At 35.1% G+C, this 24,298-nt stretch overlaps 2 protein-coding genes and 1 pseudogene across 2 annotated transcripts; all 3 read right to left on the bottom strand.

Moving 5' to 3' along the window:
• Positions 1-2,546: 2,546 nt before the first annotated feature.
• On the bottom strand, positions 2,547-4,015 carry LOC132370214 (olfactory receptor 5D13-like; annotated as a pseudogene).
• Positions 4,016-5,655: 1,640 nt separating this feature from the next.
• Positions 5,656-6,593, bottom strand: LOC132370213 (olfactory receptor 5D13-like). Its single transcript, XM_059929946.1, is given in 2 exon segments — positions 5,656-5,891; positions 5,894-6,593. Coding segments are annotated over 2 exon segments (936 nt in total).
• A 7,182-nt stretch (positions 6,594-13,775) lies between these two features.
• Positions 13,776-14,684, bottom strand: LOC132369964 (olfactory receptor 1165-like). Its single transcript, XM_059929684.1, has one exon. The coding sequence runs from the start codon at positions 14,682-14,684 to the stop codon at positions 13,776-13,778; it is 909 nt and encodes a 302-aa protein (XP_059785667.1).
• Between the last annotated feature and the right edge of the window lie 9,614 nt (positions 14,685-24,298).

Below are 24,298 nucleotides of genomic sequence, written 5' to 3'. Positions count from 1 at the left end.
CATTAGTTACCAGGGAAGCTAGCAGAGGGTCATGTCCCTCACCACCCCTTTGATAAGAACAATCACTAGCTGGGGCCTGGGGCAAGTGGGTAGGAAGGCCAGTCATGTGCATAGGGTGTAGGGGAAGCAGGCACTGGTTGGGCAGGGGATGGACAGAGAGCAAGAGAACCGCCATCTTGAGTGGCCTGGCCATACAATACAGCAGCCCCAGATGAGTTGTATGAGTAATAAAGTATGAAAATCACTGGTTCTGATTACTTTTGGTTTGATGGTAATTTTGGTGATTTGGCAAAATAAAAATACAAGAACATACTCAGGTGTTTTTCCCTGCCTTTTTCTATGTTGTCATTTATCACCTTTTTTCCTCTTTTATTCACAAATCCAAGTCCAGAGAGAATTCATCTTTTCTCCATATACAAGTCAATGTACCATGAAGTATGCAATAAAATGATTCATTCCGAAGGGTAATGATTGATAATACTCACTTTGTCATAAGTGTGTTGGAAAAGGGCCTGTATATGTGTGTTGCATCCCAATAACAAGTTACTACACACACGTGCACACACACAAACACAGAAATATTAAATCCTCCCTGATGGAATTAAAACTGACAATTTTCATTTCATTACCCAGAGTGAAGAACAGCCCTTGAGTAGAATTATTTGGAAAATGCACAATAGAGTATATTAGTAACTGGCCAGAATATTATGCTAGCCATGTGGGACCCCTGGTTTATAACTAAGAAAAATTAAAAGTAAAATGTTTGGTTTTTTATGTTTTATGGTTGCCTACCTACCCACACATATAAGACCAATTTTGGTGGCATACCTTTATAGTATAAGGTGAAGTTAAATGTTTTATTTGAGATCAGCACACTTATTTTGGACATGTGAATATTATTTAATCACTAAGGTGATGTAGAGGAACAATATTGCACATCTGCATAGTGCATATCCTGGGGAATCTTGTGTGCTACAAACCATGATCAGCGAGAGATAAACGGAGATAATATTTTGAATTTTTTTCTAACTCAATCACTCACTGGGCAAAGACCAGAAATGAATAATCACTTTAGGATACATTTCAGTCTAAAACAATTGCAGCAATGCCATATTTGCCTGGCAGATGACTCTATACCATGCAGGTAAATGTGTAATTAACTAAAAATTAACCTTTCAAAACAAAACAATATTTATACAAACTATTTTTTTATTGAAGTATAGTTGATTTATAATGTTATGTTAGTGTCTGGTGCACAGCAAAGTGATTCAGTTATACATGTATATATTCTTTTTCATATTCTTTTCCATTATGATTTATTATAGGATATTGAGTATAGTTTCCTGTGCTATACAGTAGGACCTTGTTGTTTATCCATCCTATATATAATACTTTGCTTCTACTAACCCCAAACTCCCGATCCAACCCTCCCCCACTCCTCCTCCACCTTGGCAACTACAAGTCTGTCCTCTATGTCTGTGAGTCTGTATACAAACTATTTTTGAAATGTTTTATGACATCCACTGCATTAGTAAATAGAATTTACAATATCAAGTTCAACACATCAGACTGTGAGACATGTGAGACTAGTAACAATTTTTCATTTTTGGTCTGGTTCCCTTGTTAATCCTTTGGATATAAAATCAACACTTATACTTGAAATTCAGTCATCATGTCTAACATCACTTCCTATATTATAATAAAAGTACAGGAGGCCCTTGAGCAGAAAGGAGCAAAGAGCTTGGCCTGATTTTAGAGACAATGCCTCCAAGCTCTCATTGCTAATTCTTTCATATCCACATTCCGAGTTAGCTACAGCTTTTCAGAATTCCTCTATAGCCCTGATATTCCTATTGCTTAAATGAAATGGAATAATGTTTTAAACAATGATTTATTATGCCGATGTATGAGTCAGGATTTTATGGTCTGGTATTTACTGTTAAATAAGACTCCTAGTGTTGCTGCAGTAAATCACCACAGACTTAGTTGTTTAAAACAATGGAAACTTATTTCCTCGCAGTTCTCCACACCAGAAGCCTGAAATCGAGGTGCAGGAAGGCCATGCTCCCTCTGAAGATGCTAGGGGAGAATCCTTCCACACATCGTCTAGATTCTGGTGGCTCCTGGAGCCCCCTGGTGGGCAGCAGTAAAATGACAATCTTCCCTGTGTGTCTCTGGGTGTCCTTTTTTGTCTCTTGTAAGGACACACTCATTGGATTTAGGGTTCACTTTAATCTCATTTTGATTCTTACCTTAATTACATCTGCAGAGATCCTATTTCCAAACAAGGTTTCTGAGCTTCTGGGTGGACGTGGATATTTGGGGGACACCATTCACCCAACACAAATTATTTCACATATGGTTTACAGCTATTTTATTAGACATTGAATAAAACCAAAAGATCAGATAACGGGTTTATGACTCTAAATTGAAAAATCTAGTGAGTTGACTACATAATTTTAATCATCATCTCTACTAGAAGCATTGAACAACACTGTAATAGATCAAATTTCTTTTGGAGACACAAATCTTCAACAAAATTGTATTCAGCGATTCATTAATTTCCTGGCACTCTCTTTCACATCTTTGTTCCTGAGGCTGTAGATCAAAGGGTTCAGCATGGGAATCACCACTGTATAAAATACAGAACCTACTTTGACTATGAGCCATGAGTTTTTGGTGCTGGGTACACAATAAAGGAAAAGGACAGTCCCATGGAGAATGGTGATGGCAGTCAGATGGGAGGCACAGGTGGAGAAGGCTTTTTGGCGCCCACCAGCAGAAGGCATTTTTATGATAGTGACAAAAATGGACATATACGTAGTGAGGATAATTACCAAGCTGCTCACCTCACTGAATATGGCGATGACAAAACAAAGCGCTCAGCTGATGTAGGGATCCGAACAGGAGATGAAGACAATGACAGTGCTCACAGATAAAATTATTTGTGATGTTAGGCTCACAGAAGGATAATGCCAGTAGAAAACAGGTGAGTGTTAAGGAAGAGACTACACCCCACGTGTAGGGCCCAGCCACTAACGATACACAGAGCTCTAGGGACGTGACCTACTGTGTAGAGTAGAGGCTTACAAACTGCCACTAATCGCTCATAGGCCATCACTGCCAAATGAATGTTTCTGCACTGCAACTAAACAAGCCAAGAAGAATTGCATGATGCATCCTGGGAAAGAGATGGTTCTGTCTCGCACAACCAAGTTCTCCAAGAGTTTGGGTGGAAAAACTGGGAGAAATGAAGGGTGGGAGAAAGAGAGAGAGAGAGAGATTTGGAAGTGGAATCTGATTCCAATGAACAAAATGTAGGGCTTATGTATGTGTCCATGGCCTTGGGGATTTAGACCCCAGAGAATATTTACTGAACATTTCTTTTTATGTCACAAACTCAGAAATTAGCTTGAATGTTTTTCTATGTGGAAATTTACAAGAAGGTAGTTTCTTCTAAATCACTGGAGACAGCGCCTCATCTAGCCTACCCCCATGAATTTCTTTTTAAAAATTAATTACAGAAAAATATACGAACTGAATTAGAAAATATGGTGACTACAGTAAAACCCAAAGTGAAAGATAAATCAGCTAAAATGCAACTATTCAGAGATAACTGCTATTACATTTACTGTGTGATTTTTTTTGTCCTTTTCTGTGTATAAAGCACATGTGCTTTGAGGTGTATAAACAACATAACTTGGAATCTGGTTTTATTGCTTAACATAAGTATTATTATTTTCAGAAACAGTGATGTACTTTATCGAAACTAAATTGTGTTTTCTTCTAAATATGGCCAATCCACACTTCCAAGCTTACATTAATACAGTTAAATAATATAATCTCTTAAAAGTGACAAATGTATTTTGGAAACATGTTTAAGTCTCTAAAACCACTGGGTGTCAACCAATCCACTGGTTCCGCTAAACCAAAATACCACACAATTAGATCCACCTGTGCTTTCCCTAGGCCCATGACAACCTGACTAACCCTTGCCAGACTTTAAGGAATCCATAGCACAAAAGAGGCAATTTCTCACCAGGCATAGAATTATTTGTTGTACATAGTATGGCCTTGATCCAGAATCCCGCGGGTCTGTGTGGTTATTCTTTCAATGGGATAGGCTTGAGTTCCACAGTGCATCTTCTCTCCATCACTGACACCTGGACCAGCTCTGGAGCCAATTTCTGCACCCAAATCACCCAAATCTAGCAAACTTCTTGTATATTAATTTTCTTTGCTGCACAACCAACTTAGAGGGTTAAACGCATACACGTTTTTATATCGGTTTCTGCAGCATAGTAGTTTGGGCCTTGTATAGGAAGAAGTGTTTGCATAACTTCATAAGATAGTGCTAAACTGTTTTCAAAGTCATTTAACCTTTCACTCTACTCTGAAATGCATAAACATTCAACTTGCTCCACATCTTCACCAATATTTGAAACTCGTTCATTTTAGCTTTGCTAATGGGAGTGCAGAAGTATCTCACTGTGATTTTAGTTTTAGTTTTAATGAGAATTTCATTGATGACTAATTATGCTTAGTATCTTTTCATGTGTTTACAGACGATTTGTATATTTTGTTTTGTCAAAATGTCTGCTCAAATATTTCACCAACTCTTTAACTAGATCATTTTTCTTCTTGTTTTGAGTATGAAGATTTCGCTTTATATTCTGCACACAAATCCTTTATCAAACAAATATATTGCAAATATTTACGCACAATCTGTGGCTTATATTTTCATTTTATTAATGATAAGTTTATTAATAAGTTTTGAAAGATTTTTTTTGGTTTCATGCTAAAATTTTTTAGTTTTAATTTTTATGTTTACATCTATGATCCATTTCATTTCGTTCATGTTAATGGTTGCATATGTTATGAAGTAAAAGTAAAGGCTCATTTATCCATATGGATAGCCAGTTATCTCAACATTGTTTGTTGAAAATTATCATTTCTCTATTGAATTATAATGGCATGTTTTTTGAAATTTAAATGGCCAGAGTTGCTTGAGTCCATTTTGGGACCCTCTTATTCTAATATCCCACTGCCTTGATTACACACACAGACAAAAAAAAAAACTTTTGGAATAAAATAGGGATATGAATTTAGGGAAAGCAGAACAATACTTTAGTTAATTTTGTTTGCTAGTCAGCAGGCTATATGTTTCATGAATAAAAATTAACTTCCACCATTTATTATACAATGATTAGCAAAGGATTCATTACAAGCTACAGTAAACTGAAACATTTGTTAAAGCAATCTCTGGAGTATGAGTTTCCTGATTACAATTCTAGGGACTCATCTTACACCCTCTCATATCTGATGAGCTGGGAATCAGTTTTACTTTGGAAACACACATATAAAATTATACTGTATATGGTAAAACATTTAAAAATAATTTACAAAACATTACAAAAGACAGTCAAATAATTTCTTTTCCAGTTTGCTTTACATGTTGTTTACAGCTATTTCACTAAATGTTAATGTATGCAACAATCAATAATCAACAATCAATAAAATGTTGTGCTGCCATAGGTATATTAATTTAAAGCCTATTGATTAAAAGATTTGAATCATCAATTGCACTGCAAGAGCTGAACAATCTGTAGTGCAGTAAATCAGTTTTTCAGAAATAAAATAATGAATCTAAAAATACTATATGGAGTGATAAAGCAAAACTAATTTTCTGAATGTGTTTTTTACATCTTTGTTCCTCAGGCTGTAGATCAAGGGGTTCAGCATGGGAATCACCACTGGGTAAAACACAGAAGCCACTTTAACTGCGAGCCAAGAAGTTTTAGGATTAGGGATACAGTTAAGGAAAAGGATGGTTCCATGGAAAATGGTGATGGCTGTCAGGTGGGAGGCACAGGTGGGGAAGGTTTTCCGGCACCGCTTGAAGAAGGCAACCTCATAAAAGTGACAAGAATGAGTATATAGGACATCAGAATAGCCACCAGCCTGCTCACCTCATTGAATATTGCAATAATAAAACATAGCATCTGGCTGATATAAGGGTCTGAGCTGGAGACAGAAACAGAGGGGTCACAGATAAAATTATTTATGATGCTAGACTCACAATAGGATAATGCATGAAGAAAATATGTGAGTGTCAGGGAACACACTATACTCCAGGAGTAAGACCCAGCCACCAACAGAGCACAAAGCTTCTGAGACATAGCAGTGCTATAGAGCAAGGGGTTACAGACTGCCACAAAACAGTCCTAGGCCATTGTTGTTAACGTGAACGTTTCTGTTACTCCAAATATGCAAGCAAAACAAAATTGCATAATGCAACCAGAGAAAGAGATGGTTCTGTCCTCCACAATCAAGTTCTCCAACAATTTAGGTGTCACTACAGTAGAATAACAGAAATTGACAAAGGACAAGTGACTAATGAAAAAGTACATGATCGTGTGGAGTTTTGAATTGATCTTGATGATTATCAAGATCATGCCCAAATTCCCCACCACAGTGACTGTGTAGGTAGACGAGAAAGCCAGGAAGAGTCGAACCTGGGGTTCTGGATATTCTGAAAAGCCCAGGAGAATAAATGTGGGTATGATACTCTGATTTCCTTCTGATAACATCATGATTCCTGTTGAATAAAGAACCAAAACTTATTCCCCAAAAGTAGAAATGAATAGAAAAGAGAAACAGAGAAGAAAGAAGCTTCATATGTCTCTGTAGAGTTGATATAGATTCCCCAGGTATGGTCCTCAAACCAGCAGCAGCAGGAGCACCTGAGAATTTGTTTAGGATGCAAATTCTCTAGCCCCATCTCCAACTTCCTGAATCAAAACCTCTAGAATGGAGCCTGCAATTTGTGATTTAACCAGCCCTCCAGGTGATTTTTGATACATGCTAAATTATGACAACCACTAAAATAGACTCATCATCCTATTGTTTAAAATTTAGCCCTTGTTAGTATTTTTAATATAGAACTGAAATATAAATTTTGAGCACAAAAGAAATTGTAAAACAGAAGCAAGAGAGGTAAAACAGAAGCAGAGTACCTTGTTATGGTTCTAAGAATTATGCTAAGGATCAAGGAGATGACATGACATGCAAATGGTGCCACATAAATCTTAGTATTAATTGTTTTTACATTTTTCATTTTTAGGCATAATAAAAATTAAGCACCCATAGCATTTATGAGTTGGAATAAATCTTAAATTGTAGCTAGTTTATACCTTCCTTAATTTTAGTGCCTAGAATTTTATTACAGAATCTTATTCATAAAATGATCATGTAGGAACCATAAAATCCTCCATTAATGGTACACTGCCTCCTGGGGTAAGTGGGTCTTATTTATTGATATTTGCTTAACCTTTATTATTCTATTAATTAAAGTTAATTAATTAAATTGTATTAATTGTTAATGTGCCTTTAGGTCATCTATTCTGAAATATATTTTAAAATTATAAATATGTGATTAAATATATAATAAAAAATATAGTTTTTTGAGAAACAGAAGTGTATTATATTCACCAATAATAATTTCATACAAAATATGTGCTAAGATACAATGAAAATTACACATTTTCTCAACCAGTAAGATGCAAGCTCTCTGTTATGATGAGGCAACCTTGGGGAAGATAGGGAAGTGAGAGCAGTAAGACCATAAAATGAATGACCCCAAGTTATAGACATAAAGCTGCAGCAAAATTAGATGGATGATCTGTTCTGTCTTTTTAGCTTTGTCTGGATAAAGTTTTAGGCTCCAGACTCAGCTCCATGAATGCCTACTTGACATGAACTACAAACAACCCTAGACATAAAACATGTGTGATCAGCGTATTCTTTCCAATAGCCAGTGAGACTGGGCAGATACAATGCAAATATCCATTATGGTTCAGACTAAATTAATAACAAAAGATACTCAGAAACTGACTTGGTGTTTAACTCTAGCAATTTCAAATGATTTGGAGAAAATCAGTGGATTAGGATTAGGTTTGTACTCAAATTGAAACTAGGCCTATGGAATTTCAATATCAACAAATATGCTATGAATCTTTTGCAACTTCCCCATTGCTCACTGCTGCCAGTTTCTGTAATACAAAATTTAATTATTAGAAACACTTCATGCCCTGTTAGTGAAAATTAAAATGTCTCTGATCATAGAAAGGGGCCATCTATAGTTTTTGGAATAATCTATATGAGCTGGAGCTCCATCTTTTCCATGTAAATTGAAGGATACCAAAAGAGACATGAATTGACCTGAAACCAGAAGTTCTTGATTAATTTACTGAGGATTTCTTTTTATGATTAATGAACCTCACATATATTTCTTCTCAGTAATCAAACATTCTTTAAGATATCAACAGGCTTTCGGCTTGCAACGAAAGTGGTAGTATATTTCAATGAGTATGCCAATAAAATGGCATTTTATTTCCAGGACATAAGAAATATTAAAGAATACAAAGAAAAAGCCAGAAGTTGAATTCACAGTCTAAACTCTGTCAAACTCTGGCTTTTGTATTTCCCTCCATGACAATGAAGTTATAAAGTACAGAGAATTATAATAGGAGTATTACTCAGTGGACCACAAACCCATGTAATAGGGACATACATATTGATAATTACCTTAAATGTAAATGGATTAAATGCCCCAACCAAAAGACACAGACTGCCTGAACGGATACAAAAGCAAGACCCGTATATATGCTGTTTACAAGAGACCCACTTCAGAGCTAGGGACACATACAGATTGAAAGTGAGGGGATGGAAAAAGATATAATAATTGATATTTATAGGAAATTCCATCTGAAAACAACAGAATACACTTTCTTCTCAAGTGCTCATGGAACATTCTCCAGGATAGAGCATATCTTGGGTCACAAATCAAGCCTTGGTAAATTTAAGAAAATTGAAATCGTATCAGGTATCTTTTCTGACCACAATGCTATGAGACTAGATATCAATTACAGGGAAAAAAAATCTGTAAAAAATACAAACACATGCAGGCTTAACAATAAGCTACTAAATAACTGAGAGATCACTGAGGAAATCAAAGAGGAAATCAAAATATACCTAGAAATAAATGACAATGAAAACACGATGATCCAAAACCTATGGGATGCAGCAAAAGCAGTTCTAAGAGGGAAGTTTATAGGAATACAATCCTACCTCAAGAAACAAGAAAAATCTCAAATACACAACCTAACCTTACACCTAAAGCAATTAGAGAAAGAAGAACAAAAAACATCCAAAGTTAGGAGAAGGAAGGAAATCATAAAAATCACATCAGAAATAAATGAAAAAGAAATGAAGGAAACAATAGCAAAGATCAATAAAACTAAAGTTGGTTCTTTGAGAAGATAAACAAAATTGATAAACCAATAGCCAGATTCATCTAGAAAAAAATGGAGAAGACTCAAAAAAACAGAATTAGAAATGAAAAAGAAGTAACAACTGACACTGCAGAAATACAAAGTATCATAAGAGACTACTACAAGCAACTATATGCCAATAAAACAGACAACCTGAAAGAAATGGACAAACTCCTAGGAAAGTACAACTTTCCAAGACTGAACCAGAAAGAAATAGAAAATATGAACAGAACAATGACAAACGCTGAAATTGAAACTGTGATTAAAAATCTTCCAACAAACAAAAGCCCAGGACCAGACGGCTTCACAGGTTAATTCTATCAAAACTTTATAGAAGAGCTAACACCTATCCTTCTCAAACTCTTCCAAAATATAGCAGAGGGAGGAACACTCCCAAACTCATTCTACGAGGCCACCATCACCCTGATACTAAAACCAGACAAAGATGTCACAAAAAAAGAAAACTACAGGCCAATATCACTGATGAATACAGATGCAAAATTCCTCAACAAAATGCTAGCAAAAAGAATCCAACAGCACATTAAAAGGACCATACACCAGGATCAAGTGGGGTTTATCCCAGGAATGCAAGGATTCTTCAATATATGCAAATCAATCAAGGTGACACACCATATTAACAAACTGAAGGATAAAAACCATATGATAATCTCGATAGACAGAAAAAGCTTTCGACAAAATCAACACCCATTTATGATAAAAACTCTCTGGAAAGTAGACATAGAGGGAACCTACCTCAACATAATAAAGGCCATATATGACAAACCCACTGCCAACATCATTCTCAATGGCGAAAAACTGAAACCATTTCCTCTAAGAACAGGAACAAGACAAGGCTGCCCACTCTCACTGCTATTATTCAACATAGTTTTGGAAGTTTTAGCCACAGCAATCATAGAAGAAAAAGAAATAAAAGGAATCCAAATTGGTAAAAAAGAAGTAAGAAGACAGCCTCTTCAATAAGTGGTGCTGGGAAAACTGGACAGCTACATGTAAAAGAATGAAATTAGAACACTCCCTAACACCATACACAAAAATAAACTCAAAATGGATTAAAGGCCTAAATGTAAGGCCAGACACTATCAAACTCTTAGAGGAAAACATAGGCAGAACACTCTATGACATAAATCACAGCAAGATCCTTTTTGACCCACTTCCTAGAGTAAGGGAAATAAAAACAAAAATAAACAAATGGGACCTAATGAAACTTAGAAGCTTTTGCACAGCAAAGGAAACCATAAACAAGACAAAAAGACAACCCTCAGAATGGGAGAAAATATTTACAAATGAAGCAACTGACAAAGGATTAATCTCCAAAATATACAAGCAGCTCATGCAAATCAATACCACAAAAACAAACTACCCAATCCAAAAATGGGTGGAAGACCTAAATAGACATTTCTCCAAAGAAGACATACAGACAGCCAACAAATGCATGAAAAGATGCTCAACGTCACTAATCATCAGAGAAATGCAAATCAAAACCAGAATGAGGTATCACCTCACACCGGTCAGAATGACCATCATCAAAATATCTACAAACTATAAATGCTGGAGAGAGTGTGGAGAAAAGGGAACCCTCTTACACTGTTGGTGGGAATATAAATTGATACAACCACTACAGAGAGCAGTATGAATGTTCCTTAAAAAACTAAAAATAGAACTACCATATGACCCAGCAATCCCACTACTGGCCATATACCCTAAGAAAATCATAATTCAGAAAGAGCCATGTACCACAATGTTCATTGCAGTACTATTTACAATAGTCAGGACATGGAAGCAACCTAAGTATCCATTGAGAGATGGATGGATAAAGAAGATGTGGCACATATGTACAATGGAATATTACTCAGCCATAAAAAGAAAAGAAAATGAGTTATTTGTAGTGAGGTGGATGGACCTTGAGTCTGTCATACAGAGTGAAGTAAGTCAGAAAGAGAAAAACAAATATTGTATGCTAATACATATATATGGAACCTAAAGAAAAAGAAGTGGTTCTGATGAACCTAGGGGCAGGACAGCAATAAAGATGCAGAGGTAGAGAATGGACTTGAGAACACAGGGAGGGGGATGGGTAAGCTGGAACGAAGTGAAAGAGTAGCATTGACATATATACACTACCAAATGTAAAATAGAAAGCTAGTGGGAAGCAGCTGCATAGTACAGGGAGATCAGCTCGATGCTTTGTGACCACCTAGAGGGGTGGGATAGAGAGAGTGGGAGGGAGGCACAAGAGGGAGGGGATATGGGGATATATGTATACATATAGCTGATTCACTTTGTTATACAGCAGAAACTAACACAATATTGCAGAGCAATTATACTCCAATAAAGATGTTTAAAAAAAAGAGTGCATAGACAAGCCACAATGTAGGAGAACATATTCACAATACATGTATCAAAAGACTTTTACTTAGAATGTATAATGAACTACATATTTCATAATAAAATATAAACAACCTAATAAAAAAAATGGACAATAAAACCTGAATAGGCACTTCACAAGAAAGAATAGCCAAATGACTAATACTGAAGTAAAGCAATTCAACTACATTAATAATGAGGAATTTAAATTATAACCAAAATGAAGTACCACTACTCACCCACCAACTTGAAATTATTAAAATGTCTAGTATGACAATATTAAATGTTGGCAAGAATGGGCAATAATTAGAACCCACATACTATATGGGTGGAATGTAAACTAATAGATCTACTTTGGAAAATTGTTTGATGGTATCTTATAAAAGATAAGAAACAAGCTCCCTTTGACCTAGAACTTTCAGACATAGGGCATATCTCATAGAACGAGTGCTTATGTGCAATGCAACACATACTTGTACAAGATGTTCATAGCAACAATTAGAGACAAAAAGAGGAAATAACCAGGAGTGGAATTGCTGGATCATATGGTAGTTCTACTTTTAGTTTTTTGGGGAAACTCCATACTGTTTTCCATACAGTATGTAATTGGCTGCACCAATTTCCATTCCCACCAACAATATAAAAGTGTTCCATTTTCTCTACATTCCCTCCAGCATTTGTTATTTGTAGACTTTGTAGAGGAAAGGGGTAGGGGCAATTTATGGGTATTGGATTGAGATATACAAAATACCCTGTATACAATAGATAAGCAAAAAGGATACATTGTATAGCACAGGAAATTATACCCATCTTCTTGTAATAACTTTTAATGGAGTATAATCTATAAAAGTACTGAATCATTTTGCTGTGCCCCTAAAGCTATTATAATATTGTATACTTCAGTAAAGAAGAGGAAATAGCAGAAGTCCATTAGCAGTAGGATGAATAAGGATATTATCATATATTTATTTTATGGAACACTTGTCCGCAATAAAAAATGAACTACTCTTACAGTTAATAACTTAAATATTCTTTTAAAACAAAATGCTGAACCAAAGAAGCCAGACAAAAGGGAATACACTCTAAGATTTTATTTATTCAAATTTCAAAAGGAGGCAAAGTTAACTTTTATATTCTCATAACCTATTCTCAGGTTGAAAAGAAAAAGTTCTGAATGCCACAATGGAGTTGGCTCCTAGTGGTGTTAGAGAGGCATAGTGACTAGAAAAGTGCTTATGGAAATGCTGTAAAGTGCTGACAATGTTCTGCCTTTAATTTCTTGGAGAAAGTAACATACAGGATGGTTATTCAGAATTGCTTGTCTACCTGTTTGTCACATTTCATGATTTGAGAGAGAGGAAAAGAAAGGAAGGGAACAGAAAGGAAGGGGAGAAAACATGGAAGGGTAATAATTTACAGATTCTGTAAATTAGGGATGAGGATGTGGACAGCTTGAGAGCACCGTTATTTAGCCTATTACATTCTGGGAGTGAGACATAAACAGAATTTTATTTCTCTTTTTCTTTCAAACTGAAGGTGATTAACTTAAAAGCACAGTGTGATTTAATAATCACATGCATACATATATATAAATTATCTAATTAATTTTCTCAATAAATTTTATCCTATTATTTGAAGAAAAATTTAATAACCATCAATGAATGTATAAAGCACATTTAAGAAAATAAGTCCTGGGACTTCCCTGGTGGTGCAGTGGTTAAGACTCCTCACTCCCAATGCAAGGGGCCCAGGTTTGATCCCTGGTCAGGGAATAAGATCTCACATACATGCCGCAACTAAGAGTCTGAATCCTGCAACTAAGGAGCTGCATGCAACAACTAAGGAGCCCTCGAGCCATAACTAAGGAGCCGGCAAGCCGCAACTAAGACCAGGTGTAATCAAATAAATAAAAAAACAAAAAAGAAAAGAAAATACCTTTCTCTCCCTCTCTCTCTCTCTCTCATCTATCTATCTATCATCTATCTATCTCTCTCTATATATGTATATTTCTCTCTTCTCACCCAAAATTACATTGAGTGAGAAAACAGTTTGGTGTGATTAACTTTCTGTCTCCTTCACATCATTATTTCTAAGACTGTAGATAAGGGGCTTTAGCATAGGGATCACAAGTATGTAAGACACAGTGGCTACTTTAATGAAGAGTCGTGAGCTTTTGGAGGTGGGCACAGAGTAGAGAAAAAGGATGGTCCCATGGAAAATGGTGACGGCAGTCAGGCGGGAAGCACAGGCGGAGAAGGCTTTTTGGAGTCCATCAGCAGAAGACATCTTGATGATTGTGACAATTATGAAAACATAGGAGGTGAGAATAATCAGGACGCTACATGCCTCATTGAGTGTAGAAATGATGAAACATGTCATCTGCCTGAAGTAGGGATCAGAACAGGAGGCAGAGATGATGGCAGAATACTCACAAGCAAAGTCATGTATGAGTTTAGAACCACAGAAGGATAGCTCCAAAAGAGAATATGTGATTGTCAAGGAACATATTCCACCCCATATGTAGGTTCCAGCTACCAGGAGGGTACAGAGCTTAGGAGACACAGCAACTGTGCAGAGCAGGGGGTTACAAACAGCCACAAACCGGTCACAGGCCATCACTGCTAACATGAACATTTCTGTAATCACAAGTGTGCAGGCAAAGAAAAATTGCATCATGCAACCCACATAGGAGATAGTCCTTATGTCCACAACCAAGATCTCTAATAGTATGTGTGTAAGTACAGAAGAGTAACAGAAATCAACAAAGGAGAGATGGCTGAGAAAAAAGTACATGGGGGTGTGAAGTTTGGGATTGATTCTGATGATTACAATTATACCCAGGTTACCCACCACAGAAACTGTATAGATGGCCAAGAAGACCAAGAAGAACAGCACCTGGAGGTACGGGTATTCTGAGAAGCCCAAGAGGACAAAGGTGACTCCAGCACTCTGGTTTATCTCATCCATCACTATGGTTCCTGCCGGAGAAAATCAGAGAGTTCATTCTGAGCAACCAAATATGACAGAAATTGGGGGTATTTTTTTTTTCCAGGCTGGGCAGGGCACTGGTCCTGGTGGGTGGAGTCTGGTGTTTCCCAGGAATACAAACGGGGCTCAGCTGGAGCCTGAAGGGTGCATCATGTGTCTTCATGTGTGTGGGTGAAAGTTCGAGTCCTGATGGAGGGGCGTGGGGAGGATGGACCGGGATGAACTGAGAATCAGGGGTGGCTCAGAGAATGGCCCCGTTTGAACCTTCTCATCTATCTCAGCTATCTCACTTCTGTCACATGAATGCTTCCTTTAATTAACTCTATTTAATTGGAATTGTTATTTACACATGCAAATTCTTATGTTTGCTCAGGCCATTCTAATTGCCCGGAATGTCTTTTGTTTTTCTCTCACTTTTCCTTAGCACCGTCCTACCATCAGACAAGCCCCAGTTTTACATACCTGTAATGATTTCACCAACTGACAAAACCTTGTAATAGGTCATTTATTGTATATTCTAGAGAATATGAATGACATCTTGTAAAGAACCTAGACTTTGTAATTAGGTCAACCTGTGTCCAGATTTGGCCTCAGCCACTTAAATGTGTCTCTGACAAGTTGTTTAAGCTCTCTGCAGCTCCTTTCCATATCTATAGAAATAATATTATAAGCATTTATTTATTATTATTATCATACAATTATGTATAAGGTATAACTTAAATTAGATAATTATTTTTCTAAAACATCTAAGACTAAATTTCACTTGTAATAAATGTCTCTAGAAATTTAGTTTCTTCTCTTCTTATATTTCTAATGCTGTTTTGTTTGGTTTTTTTTTCAAATTATTATTTATTTATTTATTTATGGCTGTGTTGGGTCTTCGTTTCTGTGCGAGGGCTTTCTCTAGCTGCGGCGAGCGGGGGCCACTCTTCATCGCGGTGCGCGGGCCTCTCACTATCGCGGCCTCTCTTGTTGCGGAGCACAGGCTCCAGACGCGCAGGCTCAGTAACTGTGGCTCACAGGCCCAGTTGCTCTGCGGCATGTGGGATCTTCCCAGACCAGGGCTCGAACCCATGTCCCCTGCATTGGCAGGCAGACTCTCAACCACTGCGCCACCAGGGAAGCCCTCTAACGCTGTTTTTAATGTTTACTTTGAATTTGAAATATATGACTGCAAATATCCTACAATGTAGCACCAGCTATAATCTTAGGAAGTATGAAGTGATGCAAACAGAGACTAGGAAGTAGAAAAAAATGTTGCAGAGACATGGAGGAAACAGCTTTCTTGCCTGATTCTTTTCTAATGTTTCCCATTAGATTCTAAGCATTACTACCTTTAATATCAAATTCCAGGCAACACACTTCCAGACAACGTTGGTGATTAATCCAGAACTCAAACTTACCTTACTGCTCTGACTTGCTTCCACCTACATGGTTTTAAACTCAAAATTTTAATGCAAAGTCTGGCATATTTCTCTACAGTGTTATAGGTTTCTTTTGAATATTTCCCTAAAACATTTTTTAATTGAGAACAAATAATATTCCTTGAATGTTTACCAAGTTGACTAAGACATCATTAAGCTACCTAAGCAAAGTTTAAAGACTAACGCATTCCAAGAATCTTAAAGATGTAAGAAATAGAGTTCAGTAACTTGTATTCTTTTTCTCAACTGAATTAGATAGATACCATTGCACTGCCACTAGGGTTGCATAGGTGTTTCTCTGCCAAAAATATTGCTGATTTCAGAGTTTCCCACATCAGAATTAAAGTATAACACTTAGTTTAACAACTCACCAGAAGCCAGATATTCTTTATAGATTTATTTACTGAGGTCTTCTTTGATTTAAATAAGATTCTTGAAAATTATTTCACAAAAACATAACTTTTATAAAAAATGTTGTAACTTGTAATTAGGGTATGGAAACTTCTTCCAAAGTATATTCCCGTAAAGTCATCAAGAAAATTAATTTTTCTCATTAAAAAAATCAGAGACAAATAGAGAACCTCTTGAGAGTGAGCCAGACTTGGAAACTAAATTTAGGGATCATGCTGTGTACTTACATCTACTTGAGTGACTTTGGGGAATCACACCCCAGAGAATTTTGACAGGGGTGTTTGCCATGAGCTACAAACAAGACAATTTAAAGAAAATCCTGCATTCCTAGTTTAGAATATAATTTGTTTTAAATCATTAAATCATATAGGAAGGTTGAACATGTGTACCTTCTGATCTTAGAAAAGTAACAGTAGCAATCAACCTATTGTTTGATATATTGTGTACTCACCATGGAAAATATGACTTCCAAAATTCACAAAGAGAAAATCACAAACATAGCCCAATAAACCAGACATAATATAGTTAGTGTGTTATGTTTCATTTCAGTCTTTCCTCTTAGTTTTCTTATTTGGACTTTTTTTTTTTTTTTAAGTAGCACTTTCAGTATCACATTGAATATAGATCTGATATTATGGCCTTTGCGTTTAACATTGTATCCCAATGTTTTCCTCTTTTATTAAAAATCATATTGAATATACACTTTTCATTAAGGCAATTGATAGGTTTGCTGAATAATATGGTGTATTAATGTTCTGTTTCATCATAATAAACTGCTGCAAATTCAGTGGCTTAACCAACACCCATTTATTAGTTCACAATTCTGTGTGTGTCTGAAGTCAGGCACAACACACCTGGTCCATCTATTCAAGTTATCCCAAGGCTGAAATCAAGGTGTCATCAGGTTTCTCATCCAGAATTTGGTTCTCTTCCAAGTTCATTCATGTTGTTGGCAGAATTCAGTTCCTTAAAGCTGTAGGAATAAGGTCTTGCTTTCTTGACATCTATCTTGGGGTTATTCCCAGTTCCTAAAATCCACTTCTAGGTCTCAGCTACGTTTTCTCCTCTCAAGTCACTCTCACACTTCAAATCTCTCTTTCAAGATCCTGTTATACTTCTCATGTGTCTTTAAAGAGGGACCCAGGCCTTTTAAACAAATCACCTGATTATATCAGGCCCACCAATCATGGTAATCTTCTTTTCTTATGGTCAACTGATTTAAAACCTAACTATAATTGCAAAATTCCTTCCCAGGGGCACCTAGATTAATGTTTAATTGAATGGCTAGTTGAAGGTATGTGTATACCAAATGGTGGGAAGTCTTGAGGGCTAGCTTACAGTTTTACTTATCACTCATGAGATCAACATTTTTGTCCTGTATTTATACCTCATTCTCTTCGAAATAACATCTACTTCCATGAATGTTTTATTTGAGAAGAAACTCAATGATCTATGATTCCATCTTAAGAAGATAAAAAAGCAAACACAATTTTGTCTCCCAATAGTTAGAAGGAGGAAAAGATAAGAGTGGTAATCAATATAATAGAAAATGGGCAGTGAAATAAAAATAGGGAATTGAGAAAAACTAAAATTTTTATCTTTAAAATAATACATAAAATCAATCACAACCTTAGATAAACTGATTAAAAATAACAGATCAAAACACAATTGCTAATATCAAGGGAAAAAAAGGAACTTCATTGCAGATGCTGTCAATATAGGAGGATAATTAGTTAGTATTATGAATAATATTATTGCAATAAATTTGACAAGTGAAATGAAATGGAAAAATCACTTGAACTTACAAATAAAAAACTTACAAAAGATGAAATATAAAATATGAATAGCCTCTACCTTCTTATAAAATTGAATTTTTAGTTAAAAATCTTCCCACAAGGAAAACCCCAGACCCATATGGCCTAAATGGTAAATTCTGTCAAACATTTAAGTAATAAATAACAAAAACATACACAAACATTTGAATAAGCAGAGCAATATGGAATATATGCAACATTTTTTCTTGAGCTGATTACAATAGCAAATACCAAAACCAGAAAAAGATGTTGTAAGAAAAAAATATAGATCAAGATATCTAATGTATTTCATCACAGAAATACTTAATAACACACAAGAAAATATAATATCGCAGTATATGACAGGAAAATAAATCGCTACTCAGAAAAAAAAGATAAGATTATCTGCATATCAGCAAACAAGATATATTGGGTTAGCCAAAAAGTTCTTTCGGTTTTTTCCGTAAGATGGCTCTAGTAGCACTAGCTGTCTTTAACTTCATTTGAAACAATTTTGTTAGATTGTATGTGACAGCTGTCATATCAGCGTGCATTTAAAAAAAAGGTTTATCAAAATTGGTGAATTCTTAGGTAGCCATTTTAATATTGAAGTTGGAAGAAAAAAAGCAATATTTTCGGCATATTATGATTTATTATTTCAAGAAAGGTAAGAATGCAATTGAAACACAAAAAAAGATTTGTGCTGTGTATGGAGAAGGTGCTGTGACTGACAGAATATGTCAAAAGTGGTTTGCGAAGTTTCATGCTGCAGATTTCTCGCTGGACGATGCTCCATGGTCAGGTGGACCAGTTGAAGTTGTTAGCGATCAAATCGAGACATAATTGAGAACAATCAATGTTATATCACACAGGAGATAGCCGACATACTCAAAATATCCAAATCAAGTGTGGAAAATCATTTGCACCAGCTTGTTTATGTTAATCACTTTTATGTTTGGGTTCCACATAGTTAAGCGAAAAAAACCTTCTTGACAGTATTTCCGCATGCGATTCTCTACTGAAACATAATGAAAACGTTCCATTTTAAAAACAAATTGTGACGAGAGATGAAAAGTGGATACTGTACAATAATGTGGAACAGAAGAGATTGTGGGGCAAGCGAAATGAACCACCACCAACCACATCAAAGGCAGGTCTTCATCCAAAGAAGGTGAGGTTGTGTATATGGTGGGATCGGAAGGGAGTTCTCTATTATGAGCTCCTTCCAGAAAACCAAATGATTAATTCCAATAAGTACTGCTCCCGATTAGACCAACTGAAAGCAGCACTCGACGAAAAGCGTCCAGAATTAGCCAACAGAATACGCATAATCTTCCATCAGGACAACACAAGACCGTATGTTTCTTTGATGACCAGGCAAAAATTGTTACAGCTTGGCTGGGAAGTTCTGATTCATCCGCCGAATTCACCAGACATTGCACCTTCAGGTTTCCATTTATTTCGGTCTTTACAAAATTGTCTTAATGGAAAAAATTTCAATTCCCTGGAAGACTGTAAAAGGCACCTGGAACAGTTCTTTGCTCAAAAAGATAAAAAGTTTTGGGAAGATGGAATTATGAAGTTGCCTGAAAAATGGCAGAAGGTAGTGGAACAAAAGGGTGAATACGTTGTTCAATAAAGTTCTTGGTGAAAATGAAAAATGTGTCTTTTAATTTTACTTAAAAACTGAAGGCACTCTTTTTGGCCAACCCAATAGAAGAAAATTCCTTCAACGTGATAAGGGTCATCTACAAAAAAACCTTCAGCTAACATTATGTTTAATGTAAAAGAAAAAACAAAAAATCCTACATAAAATAAAATAACTTGGATTATTTTCTCCTAAATCTGGGTATAACAACAACAACAACAAAAACCCAAAAGAAGAAAGAATGTCGGTTCTCACCACTTTTATTCAAAATGATATTTTAGATCTTTGTTGAATAAGGAAAGAAAATTATAATTATTGAAAAGTAAAAATAAAACTCTTTATTTGCCGACTAGATTCTGTATATAGAAAATCCTAAGGAATTTACAAGAAAAATATGAGAAAACAATAACTGAATGCAGTATTATTGCATAAATGAGTGTATATAAAAATATCAATTGTATCGTTATAGTCTAACGATGAACAAATATAAATGACTTTTTAAAAGTATAATTTGCAAGCCTTGTTCATGCAAGCGCAAGGATTGTCAATATACTATTGATAGATAAGTCACAATCCCTGGATTGTGACCTTAATTACATCTAATGAAAGCCATTTCTAGTATTCATTATACTAGTCAACATGTCATATTTTTCACAATGATAACCTATTTCTGACATTCTACACTCTAAACAGGAAAAGGATAATTTCTGTTCAAGATGCAGATGCTAGAAACTTTTGTCACAGCCATCTGGGGAGTATGAACTTTTTAATTAAAACTCTAGGGGACCGCTTTAGGACTTGTACATTCTTGAGAGATGCTAGCTTAGAGATTAATTTAGGTATATACATAACATTACAGCCAAAGCATTTTAAAGTTAATCACAGTAATTCCCATAGTCAATATGAGGATTATTTATTTTACATTTCTTGTAGCTAATAACAATTTTACTAAGCATGAGTTGAGAAAAATCAGAGTGGAATGAGTTTTGTATTTAACCAAATCATTTTTCTGGAACTGTATTTTGCATAAATTCTATTTCTTCCTTTTTATTTTAATATGTTGACTTGTATTTATTAATTTATGACTGTTAAACCACCCTTCAGTTTCTGGAATAAAATCCAGTTTGTTAATATTTTGTTTTGAATATTCATTATCTATGCTCATGAGAAAGATTGGCCTATAAATCTATTTCTCGTAATAGCCTTGTTCTAATTGATTGTTAAAATTTGACTAAGTGAATAGAATGTCCTATTAAGTATCCCTTCTGAATTTGTTCTCTAGAAAGATTTATATGCAATTGGCAATAATTATTTCTTAAATGTTTGGAGGTATTCACCAACATAGTAAACAGGGCATAGAATTGCTCTGTGAGGCAGTTTTTGGAAACAAATTCCATTACTTTAATATATAAGATTTTACTTAGATTTTTTGTTTTTATTGTATAAAATTGAATGATATGTTTTTCAAAGAATGTGTTTATTTCACTAAGATTTGTAATTTATTAACATAGGTTCTTCACAATATAGTTTTATTTGTCATGCCTGTAGGGTTCTACCTATGTCCATTTTTCCCCTCACCAGTAAAGAGAGAGGTAAAGAGTGGATTATTTTTAACTCAATTTGTCAAAATCAATATATAATATGTCCTTGTTGCCTCTCTCCTCCCTCAGAAACCAAATCAATAATAGTAATTATTATGAGAAATAAATCAAATAACAAAGTCACATCAATAAAAACAATGGTAATTGTAATGATTAAGGAGGAGTATAGACTAAAAAAGCAGAGAAGGCATAGCTACAGCCAAGAATGATTTAAAGTGCAGATCTAAAGAACAAGTGACATAAATTTTAAAGCCCCAGAGAGTCTCAGGCTTCAAAAGCAAGCAGTAAATGAACAAAATAAATCCTGAAGTTTTTATGAAGATGAAAAGGGCCAAGGATAACCAGGACCCACCCACGGGGAAGAAAAATATGACAGAAATTACTCTAATGGATATTGAGATTTATTTCAAAGCTATAATAATAATATGTGGTAATGGCAAATATTTCAGGAATATAAAGACTTAGGAAACTGTCTGAGGTGAATTAGTGAGTGGGTCCAATTATTCAACATCTCCTTTCATTCATAAATTTTTCATCTTTCATTATTGGTGGAGTGCATTTCTTCTCCTTTGGATTATGAGTCCAATCCTGTGACATGTCCAATAACATGTCAGCAGAAGAGAAAATATAGCAGTTCTTAGCTTAGGCTTTCAGAGACCTTGTATATTTTCTCTTGGTCTATTGCTTTTCTGACATTTCCATAAGACAGATAGCCAACTAGTCTAAAGATGATGGAAGAAACATGTCTTCAGACACATTTATCAGACACATGGCTGATTCACTTTGCTGTACAGTAGGAACTAACACAACATTGTAAAGCAACTATACTCCAATAAAAATTCATTTTAAAAAAAGACACACGGAGCAATCTATACTCACTGAACTGTCATATAAAGCAAAACATATCTAGTATCACAGAAGCAGAGCCACGGGAAGCAGAGCCACTTCGGGTGACCTCCAGTTCTTGGAAAATAAATAATAATTGTGACTTTTAAGCCATTGATTGCTGGATTTTTTTTTTTCAAGAGCTATTCTGGCAATAGGAAACAATCATATGGATAAACACACATATAGACATTTTATGACAAGACTGACATTGCAGAGCAGCAAGGAGAGAATGGATTGTTTTCAGTAAATAGCATGTGACAATGGTATATTCATATGGGTACAAATGAAGTAGTAACATGGATGTTGGTGACTGTAGGTCAGACATGCTGTATTTGGCGAAGTGTGGCTCAAATTCCCATGTTTTCTCATTTGAGGAACCCAGGCGGAAGGAACACTATTTGTGCTGTGCTCTTCTCTAGGTTGAATGCATGAGATCAAAGAGGAAAGATTCAAACCTTGCAGGGGCTTTTAAAGCTTCTTTCATGATGTAACTTACAACACATTCACTCATTTTTTTGGTCCCAAATAAATTGCATGGGACTTTTCCTACTTATAGAGAAGCATGACAAAGATGAAAAGACACCAAATAATGTTGAACAATAAAACAATTTATCATAGACCCAAACCTCACACCAACCACAAGAATGAGTTACAGGTGATCATAGGACAAAACATGAAGAACGACAAGCATTCCTGAATATAATACAGACAAAGGTCTTCCTGACCTAAAGCATAGATAAATATAATCTTAAACAATTATAAAAACATTACAAAAGTTATATATTTAACTAAGTTAAAGTTCAAACTTGTTCTTTATGAAATGACATTAAAAGGGTAAAAAGTAAAGCCAAAATGCAAAAATATTTTCAAAATATTTAACTGACCAAGAGATTATGTTCATTATATAAAAGAAATTTTCAAATAAATTTAAAAAGATAAATAATTTAAAAGAATATTGGTAAAATGCCATACGAACACACTTTAAAGAAGAAAAAAAATCCATAAACATATTAAAATGTGCCTCACTTCAATAATCACAATTATTCAAATTTAAACTACAAATTAAATATTCTACATCAAGTAAATGGGTAAAAATCATAAAGTCTGATAATACTGAACACTGGTGAAGAAGTAGATCATAACTTCAGAACTTTCAAACATAACATTTAAGGAGTCTAAATTGATACAACCACTTTGAAAAATTGAGAATTAAATAATTGCTTAATACTTCTGGTATAAACTCCATTCTAATGAGTACATATGTGCAGTCTAATAGTATACATGCCCCAAAATTGAAACATCCCAAATGTCCATCATAGTAGAGTACATTAAAGAAAAAATATAAAATATTTATACTATGAAATATTTAAGTGAATCAAAATTGATCAGACAATAGGTATATGCAACAGCATGAATTATTTGTAAAGACATAGTGTTCATTAATAAAAGATACATGGAATACATAAAGCACGATTTCTTTTACATAAAGTTTACAAAGAGGGATTTTTTTTAAAGAGGGAATATTAATCTGTATTTTTTGAGAGACATAGATATTGAATATGAATAGAAAAGCAAGTACATCATTATGATAAAAGTCACCCTTTTGGCTATTGCCAATGGTGGGAGAAAAAAAAGGTCTGGGGTATGGACAATGTTCTATGCAATGCTCTACTTGGGAGTTCCATGGGTGTTTGTTTAAAAAGTATTTTTCAGTGTAGTTTAAATTTAAAATGGTGAAGTCAGAGAATTAGGCAGATGCTACATTTTGCAAAGATTTAGATTTTCATCATAAATGTAATAAAAAAATATTGCACAACTCTAAGCTGGA

The sequence above is a fragment of the Balaenoptera ricei genome, chromosome 8 (genome assembly GCF_028023285.1).
Source record: "Balaenoptera ricei isolate mBalRic1 chromosome 8, mBalRic1.hap2, whole genome shotgun sequence".
Taxonomy (NCBI): domain Eukaryota; kingdom Metazoa; phylum Chordata; class Mammalia; order Artiodactyla; family Balaenopteridae; genus Balaenoptera; species Balaenoptera ricei.
This window is presented reverse-complemented; position numbering and strand designations above follow the sequence as displayed.

Coding starts and splice junctions, on each gene's coding strand:
- LOC132369964 (XM_059929684.1), bottom strand. CDS start 14,684: ATGGATGAGATAAACCAGAGTGCTGGAGTCACCTTTGTCCTCTTGGGC.